The sequence below is a fragment of the Agrilus planipennis genome, unplaced genomic scaffold (assembly GCF_000699045.2).
Source record: "Agrilus planipennis isolate EAB-ADULT unplaced genomic scaffold, Apla_2.0 scaffold254, whole genome shotgun sequence".
NCBI classification, from domain to species: domain Eukaryota; kingdom Metazoa; phylum Arthropoda; class Insecta; order Coleoptera; family Buprestidae; genus Agrilus; species Agrilus planipennis.
The window spans coordinates 378,296-387,562 of record NW_020439068.1 but is presented as its reverse complement, the minus strand read 5'-3'; the positions used below and the strand labels follow the sequence as shown (position 1 = coordinate 387,562).

The following is a 9,267-nucleotide window of genomic DNA, read 5'->3' as shown; positions in this document are numbered from 1 at the left end:
ATCCCTGGATCTCCGCTATTTAGTTTAGTTTAATTACGTTTATGATGATGATGTTAAGGTCCATTGAACATCTACCTTGTTGGCTTCGGGTCATGTTCACTGAACCTTAACAACTATCAGTATAAATTAGGATTAGTTCTCATTTAGGTTTAGTTTACTTCAGTCCCTGAAGAAGGTAACTTTGTTACCGAAAAGTGCTTCGGACAACTACAGTGTCGTGTTTTGGCGTTGGGGTTTTGAGCTTTTCTGTTTGTTCTACAACAACCGCCAAAGTTTTTCCAATCTTCATATTTCTATATTGTATTTATTATGATTTTATTTCATTTTCTAAATTTAAAAAATTAATGACAAATAGAACAAAACAAACTTTCTCATTAATTTTTAAATTCTATTGACTTTATTTTTAGTTTAATTTTGTTTTTCAACAATGCAGTGAACTTAAGAAATAATATTTGCTAAGGTACGGAGTATATAGGTACATAAAAACTATCGGCATGTTGATCAAACTTGCACTTTTTAAAAATAACCTAACCAAAAACTACTAACAAAAAACTCCATACTATTTTTACTTTTCGATTTTAATTATATTTAAAGGTCGTTAAAACGAATGGTATATTAAGAATCTTATCTCTCGCCATGTTCCAGTTTTAATTTTAATTACTTAAAGGGAGTTGAAACAAACCAAACATCAGAGGAAGCACGGATGAACAAATGCACAGGGTCGGCCTGACAAGCACTGTGCTCTCGCCGTGCAATTAATTTACACCGATTAGTCATTGTTCAAGTCCAATGCTTCGTCTGTTGTCGAGATGATAAAGAAAAAAAAGACTGGGAACGACGAGAATGAGAGAAAGAGAAGGCGAATAAGAAGATAAAGTGCCCAATTTTAACCCTAATGGAGTGTGCCGAATGATTAATACACTTTTCAAAACGAGAAACTAAGATTATTGTGAAAAACCAGAAGACGCCGTTGCACAATTTTGGAAACATCTTATGCAAACAAAAGAGGGCGCTTTCAGAAGAAGAGTTTTTTCTTTAAAATTCAATTAAAAGTGGAGTCCGGTCAAGTATGAGTGAGATACCACCATGAGAAAAAGAGGCATGCATCCCCATAATACTAAAGCCACCTGTTTACCATGTAGTGATTAGGAAGTAAATACGGAAAGACCTATTTTCTGTCCAACAATTTACCATGGACTTCGCCTTCCAAAACTGACCCTACCGATAGGTATAGGTCTGACGAAGGACGCTGGCGAGCGGTCGCGCAGGTACTTGCCCATTTATGACCTATTTGGGTATAAGTCACTTGAAACCGATACACAAATAAGCATTCAGTAGGCGTAAATTATAGTATTAATACAGATGGGACAGTAGTGTACTAGAAAATAATGTAAAAACATGACTTATCAAAAAGAAAAAATTAACCTATTGCTTTTGTTTTATAGTTAGTTTTCACATTCACTCTCATCATGGGAATCTCTATCACTGTCACCAACATCAACAATTAGTTCTTCTGTTTGTCTGTCTATTACTTGTTCACTGATCCCTATTTTTAAATATTTAATCTACGCCCCTGATAGGAATATTGAAGAGTGACGACTGCAATCTTTATACCTAAAACTGCCTACTTTTGCCACCGCGCATCCACGCCATTTTAAAATTTCCGCCAGCTTCCAGCGTCAGGCCTGTAGTTTAATAATAAACTTACCTTTGCTAGCGCCGTCAGGTCCTCGTAAGATAGTGCACTCTTCTATTGTACCGTAGGGTGCGAAAATTTGCCGGACATCTTCTTCGGTCTGTTGCTTGCTCAGCATGCCCACAAACAGCTTCCGGTCTGCGCTTGCAAAACAACAAAAGAATTATTAGTCGTGTGCGTCGGCATCTTTTTGATCACGCGACAAAGTACAAACATTCAGACAGTTCTAACGCAGGTGCAGTATCACAGTTCCGATTATAGGCAGTAATACAGTAATGCGATAAACTAAATAGCATGCATAAAAGTTTGGCTGCACACAACGGTCACGGAGAATCGCATTAAACTTTGGTCGGTATCATCTCGGACGAATTGGGTGATGTGTTTCGTCATATAATTAAGAACAACAGCGAGAGGCGTCTCTAATCACCTTGTACATTGACAGATCACGCAACAAGTTATACAACGACGAAGTAAGCGCCATTTTAAATTCAACAGTATTACAGCAGAACCTCGACGATTTAAACACCTGATACGTAAAACGGCCCACCATTTAATGTTCATTTTATTCCTAAGGTCGGTTGTCCACGAAGCCGATCTTACTACAGTCGGAATGACGACGGTTAGACAACAAACATCCGGCACGTATCCGATACGTAACTAATATCACTTCTATAACGACACGATCCGGCACGAGTCAGACAATGTATACTCTAAACACACGGCTTATAACGATCGGATCCGATTCCTCATCGACTATGTCTTTATTCTTTTCTTTATTAACGAATGTACCCTGAGATGAACATTCGCTACATGAACATGAATCTTTCGTCATATGTTCATATAAGCGAAGCCCTTTTCTGATTACTGTAGTAATTGGTCACTTGAAGTTGACATTTTGACTGTACTTAGATTAACTGCCCTCGATCTATTTTATACGGAATGAAGAATTCAATTTGATTAGGATATCAATGTCTTTTCACTTGATGCACTTACGATCCGATCCGGTTTCTGTCAACGTCCCAACCGTCCGACCACAGTTTGATCGGCTTCGTGTATAACCAGCCTAACGTAAAAAATGTACTAATGTTAATATTTTTGATTGTAGATTTACAATGCTTGGCGATTTCGCCTACAATTAATATTATTGTTTGCCTAAGTATTCATACGATAAGTAATAGCTCTTTAACTTCATGTTAAAGACATTTAAACTTTAACGTAACAATGGGGTTCTACTGTAGTACCTAAGGGCGACAGTATTTTAATACGAAACTATGTACCTTACTTATATAACAGCATCTGGTTGTAATATCGGAGCAAACTATACAAAAATTCCGATTTTGATGGTTCCAGGAAAGACTAACGAAGTCCTTGTATATGTCCTTGTTTTCTGCCTTGTTAAAGAATTTTAATGATGTATCGTCAGGACCAAAAGAAGTTAAAATTTAGTTTCTAACATAGAATTATTAGGTACATATACTGGGGATACATTCTAATAAATAAAAGTAAAACAACTATATATCATACAGAAATCGTTATCATTCTAATGAGTGTCTTGTTACGTTCAGAATAAAATAAGAAAGTTTGCTCTCACAATAAGTATTCTTCTTTTACGTTAACCTGACGAAATACTAGAAAGTTGTTAAAAATTCAGCTCCTTTGGTAGTCTATTTTTAAATACAGGAACTTGTCTGTAAATGGTGCATATTTTCGTTATTTGCAATTCAATAAACCCAAATCAAAAGCACTCTAGATCTATTCAGATTGTACAGTTAAAGCGGTTGTCTACGAAGGGATGAGGATACAACATTAATTGGAATGCGTTTGTCACATGTTGCAGCGAAACTTTTAGGCTTTTCGGTGTTTCGTTTTGGATGAATCATTTTCATTTGTAACGACGAATTGATGAAAAAAAATTTAGAGCATTTACGAAATATTTTTAGATATATCATAGGTACCTATGCAGGGCGCGGATACGGTAAACAAAATGGCTAGTTCTAAATGAATTAACAAAATGACAGTAGTACACAGTAATCTTAGTTTGTGGCAAAACGTTCCATCCTGTATATGTAAATTAGCGCGGATCGCCTGTTTCTCGATTAATATTTTTTTTTATTCTGCTGAAATTACTTTTTGACGTACGTCTTCAGAAAGTTTTTGTTACGACCAAAATTTTTTAAATGGTAAATGTAAAAAAAGTGAAGCCTTCACATTTAATANAAAAATGTAACCTTTTAATTTCGTGTTCGTTGCACGCAATGTTGTGTGTGGCCCTAATTTTATTAGCTCAGTGGGAATATTTAAGATTATATCATTAAAGTGGCATAAGAAAGGAAGTGTTTTGTCGTAAAAGTTGGTCAGCATCCCGATTGCAATTATAAGAATGATGGGGGGGGGAGTGAGGGAAAGGAGAAGATCAGAGAGAATTAGGCCCGTAAAGTCCTTAACGTTCATTCGTCATTAAAGAAGATTTTTTTATGGCGGTACGTTTTCATTATTCCACTTGGGTTATATACGTAAGTGGAGACGAAACAAACCGCCGTTAAACAAAAGAAACATTTTTATTTGGGTCGTTAAGGGACCTGTAAAAGTCTTCCGTTCGAAAAACTCCATCAAAGTAGGCCTTCAAAAAATAAAACGCCATTTTGACTTTGCGGTTTTCGTTTCTTCATCGCCTTAGCGGTATCGTAAAATTTTTGAATGCAGTGTGTTTAATGACCTACTATACCTTTATAATTTATAATTTTGATCAGTTTAAATTAGACGCTGTAATTATTTATAAAAGTTGGTTCAAATTGCCATATCTATAGATACATATATTACGATAAACGTTCAATATTTATAAGAGACAACTATAACATTTTACTGTTTAAGTTGTAAACCAAAACAAAAAAAAAGACTTACCGGCATAGTTTGACTTCCGTGTAAGTTGTTGATTGCCGCTTGTGCTTCTTGATGTGAACTGAATTTCACGAAAGCACAACCTAAAACAACAATAAAACAATTAAGAGGTAATTCATAAAATACAAAGCACCTAATGTAAGAAATGATAAGAATAGTGAAACTGGGAAGGTAGGTATATACGAAAGATAAGGTTACTAACAATTACAGTGCATATCAACGTTATATCGTTATATATTTACCTAGCGAAATTTGGGACAAAGGGGGTAAGGTAAGTACCAAATTTTTTTACCACCAATAACAATAGCTTAATTGAAACATTTTTAGAAGAATATTTGTACGGTTTTCTATATATTAAAGTGAATAGATTTTTATCAGTACAGATAATCTGAAATTAATGAGAACAAATTGTTGTTGCTGTCACGTCCTCGCCAGGAATCGAACCCGAGACTCTGGCTTTACACGCCATTGCTCTATCACTAAGCTATACGAGGTAACAGCAATAACAATGACTATCTTGCCTATCTACAGAATCATTGAACCAATGTATAATCATTTATGTCTTTAAAATAAAATTGTACTACATATTTATTTCAATGTTTTCTTATTGCGTCAAGATTATTGTCCGATTATTTTTGGTTTAGGTATATACCTAATTCTTTTTTGTTTTACTTTGAATAAATTTAATGACTTAAAGTTCAATCGGCAGTCATGCATTCAGCACATTTACAATTAAAAACTAAACCAGCTGAGTATGCAAATGGGAACCTGAATCAGTTCGGGATTGACTTGGTAGCCGGGAGTATCTTTCGATTCGCCTGTCGCGATAGTGCCTTATTTGCATCTTCAAATGGACGACGCATAGTTGGATGGGAAGTGAAGGGAGACAGGGGGACGGAGGTAGCATCGGCAACGGGACCGAAGCAGAAGATTCGGAATAGCGACAATTAAGGCTATTCGGGACCGCTTTAATCCAACTTTTATTTGGAATTTACAAGTAATTGGAAGTAAATTCTGTTCACGAGCCCGAGTTCAAACAAGGGCGTTGCCTGTGAACGCAAAAGAAGAGAAAATGGGTCTTTTGAGAGGAAAGATGTCAATTATATGTTCATTCCCTTGCCTGGCTTAAACTGCTTTGAGAAAGCACAAAAGGCATTTTGAAAAACAATGGAATTACAAGAACGTGACTTTATTAAAAGAAAAAGAAAAAACAATAACGCAACTACTACCTCCATATTTTGTATGTATGAAAATGTGGAGATTTCATTTTGAGTACCTTCTTGTAAAAAACAAAATTATTACCAATTGGACAATTTAAGAAATGGTTGGAGGCGTTCGAAATGTGGTTTTACAGGCGCATGATGATACTGTATATAGAAAACGTTAGAAATGAGGAGGTATTAGAAAGAATAGCAGAAAAGAGGATGTTATGGAAGTCAATACGAAATAGATGTGCTAGATTGGTGGGACACCTTCATGAAGGACAGTTAGGAATATTAGCTCAGGATGTGTCCAACTGACTGCATTCACAAGATTGTCAATCCTACGATGACGATGATTCTGATGAACAATCTAACCAACGAAAAGAGAAACAATTTGGGGTCATTGTAATTTATTTATATCGATTTCAAGGATAACGCAAAATGTTAGAATATGTTGACAAGGGTATCATGGAAACATTACCATACTAGCACACTAAAAATTCCTAGTATTTTTAGTAAAGTTTATAAGATAAAATTATTGGCCTAATATTGAATTTATCAATGCATGTTTCTTATATCCACTTCATAGTAACAAGCATGGGCGCAGCAAGGGTGGGTCCGGGGGTGCCTCAGCACTCACTCGATTGGACTCCAGTCAATTCGAGTCCATTCAGATAATAACACAACTTGAAAGTTCGGTTCAAATAGTTCAAGTTCGTAGTCAGTCAGGGCTAGACTCTTGACAAATAGTTAAGGATATTTTGGGGAAATGCGAAGCTAAACTCAGAATAGCGTGGACTGATGGAGGTGTGTGTCCAAACAGTTTTTAGACTGACGCTTCTACGACAATGATGATGAATTGAACTTGTACATTTTGTGCGTGAAAGAAAGTTAACAAGTCAAAGAAGTTCATGGTGGTTAGCGTTATATAAAATACTACAAACGCGCGCTATACGCCATCTGTAGTAGAGTCTGACAGTTTCGCCAGAATAATGACCACCATGAACTTCTTTATTCTAATTTGAGCTACGCCGTTTAATTAAATATTTTTAAAAGCAAATAAAGTTCTCGAAAACTAGTTCTGAAATTGTTACAGGAAATATTCAAATTATTACCCTATTATAAACTTTGATACCAGATCTATGGAAATTAAACTAATTGCAGGTATTTATTGCATGCATTATCTACATGACCTTTGCCCGTACAGAAATTCCCTCACTGCATTTAGTATAATTAATTTTCGCGACAGCAGATTTCCCAGTCTACACATTTGTCTAACTGATTTAAACGAGGTGAAATCATCGTTTTAATGTTTCTATGTGTCTGACTCGTGTTCCCCATAACGGCGTTCGCGTTTAAAATATTCCCTCAAATAAAACTGTCCGCGTTCCAACCGCTAACATTTCCTTTTGCTACATAAAACACATCATTAAAACTTGAATTTTTATTACACCACAATTTTATTACTGCGCATACTTACACCTAAAACAATGAGAAACGGGAGAACTTTTAAACAAATGACTACTAATAAAATCGATCACTGTTAGCCCAGGTTAAACAATTATAGGAGGATAAATGAAAAAACTTTAGATCTTCACTCTCGCCTTCACAGAGCACTGATGGCATATACACGCAAGGAAAATGTGGTGATCTTCTATTCCTTTAAATACTCTTCTGTTTACTTTCTGGAACCTTCTGGAAACATCCGGATGAAAATGTTTAACCGACAGGCAGATTCTATTACACGCATTTCAACTGCATAGAGTTGGAACGGTCGATGACGATTATGACGTAGGTAAGGCGGACGAGGCTTTTACTCCCCAACACTAACGGAACCAATGCGACAGAAGGCGATCAGATCGAGAACGATACGAGAGCGCTACGGCAAAACATTTACTCCGAAAAATCTTAATTATTAAACATATTGAAAATTAGGAAAAAATTATGAAAAGTATATATTTGTTATTGTTGTTTTCAGTAAACTTGCTAGATGCTAATAGTGCAATATCATCTGCAAATCTAAGCGTACTAATCTCTTGCCCCTGTATATCTATCCCTACAGTTGTACTGTCTTTAATGATGTTGATCGCGTCTTCGATGTATAGATTAAAAGTATTTGTGAGAGAGTGTACATCCCTGTCCGACTCCCTTCCTAATATCTACTTCTTTACGTTGCAACCCCAGCCCTATAACTGCCTGTTGCTCTTTATACAAACTAAGTATCACTCTTCTATATCTGATAATAACTATAACTCGATAAAGACATTGCTACCCTCTTCGGCCTTGAATCTTTTTTCATATTATATTATTATATTCTACAAACTTCAACAATTCCAGAAAACGTCTCTATCCTTTATTAAGACCCTTAGGTTCTTATATACAAAATCATGAAACTAACAATGGGATAAGAGATAATTCTTCTTCGAGTTATCTTTTTGAAAGTTTTTTTAAATCAAGTAACTGTGATGTTCTGCTTGGGCGGCTTGCTATAAGAGAAAGGTCTAGAAATCGTCTGTACCAACATAAATTTGAACTCGAGGACTTTGATATTCCTGGCAACGCATTTTCGAGTCCTCCCTTTTAAATATTCCTGATTGTATTCGTATTCGAAGAAATTTTTTAAGAATCTCAAAGTTCGTTGGTTTTGCAGTTAATTCGTGAAGTACGAAATCATGAATAGAAACGGGTCAAATCGAAACGAATTTAAAGTTCGTAAAAGCGAGATTTAATAGGCGACAAGTTAAAAAAGGGTCAACTATTTCAGTGCAAATAGGGTTAAAGTTAACGAGTGACGGTGTCGCTTCTTATCAACTGTTCAAAGTTAAACTCGGGTTCCGAAGAAAATTTCTAATTAAAGTTTTAAGAATCTTGAGGCGATACTTTGTGTGGTTCTCAAGGAAAAAAGTAAAAAAAAAAAAAATAAAGGATAGGTACGGCTAGGTTTGTAGAAAATTTCAAAGGAAACGCTTATTAACTTGTTTATGGACTAATTAAATTCTGACTCAGATATTTCTAAGCCGACGGTGGTTTTATTGTGAAGGTGGAAGGCCGTAGGTATTAAGTGCAGTAGACAGTCTTCGTTACCTCCAAATGAAGTTAATTAAAACAAATTTAATTGCCACGAACAACTACCCCCGGCGATCAAGTGTTTCGAACACAACGATAATACGTAACTCTGCCACCAGATGCATCTTCCTATCCCATATGTCCTTAATGTAGATCGAAACCCGAAGGAAATAATTTTCGGAAGTTTTTTCAAAGAAACAAATTACATAACAGATCTTCGTAAAAATATTGCTTATTATTACTAGTGTTGCCACAGACATACACTTCCGCTTCCGAAATTACGCAAGTTCCGCATACATTTTCACATTCTCGCTTCTGCATCTGGTTCTTTATTTTTATAATGGTACCTTATAGGAACTTAACAAAATTTTATTTTATATATAAGTATTTTTGAAAATCAATATA

General features: G+C 35.5%; 2 protein-coding genes across 2 annotated transcripts in view; both read right to left on the bottom strand.

Annotated features, from left to right (window-relative positions):
* LOC112905188 (CUGBP Elav-like family member 3) overlaps nt 1-3,059 on the bottom strand; it is a gene marked incomplete at its 3' end in the record, with an annotated part of 8,347 nt that extends 5,288 nt beyond the window's left edge. The window contains exons 1-2 of the mRNA XM_025977121.1: nt 2,974-3,059; nt 1,709-1,834 (exon numbers count right to left, since the gene is read on the bottom strand). Coding sequence (XP_025832906.1) covers nt 1,709-1,814 — 106 coding nt within the window. The remainder of the gene's footprint in view (nt 1-1,708; nt 1,835-2,973) is intronic.
* Nucleotides 3,060-4,512: 1,453 nt separating this feature from the next.
* Nucleotides 4,513-9,267, bottom strand: part of LOC108742007 (CUGBP Elav-like family member 4) — a 309,289-nt gene continuing 304,534 nt past the window's right edge. The window contains exons 5-6 of the mRNA XM_025977122.1: nt 4,598-4,677; nt 4,513-4,545 (exon numbers count right to left, since the gene is read on the bottom strand). Coding sequence (XP_025832907.1) covers nt 4,513-4,545; nt 4,598-4,677 — 113 coding nt within the window. The remainder of the gene's footprint in view (nt 4,546-4,597; nt 4,678-9,267) is intronic.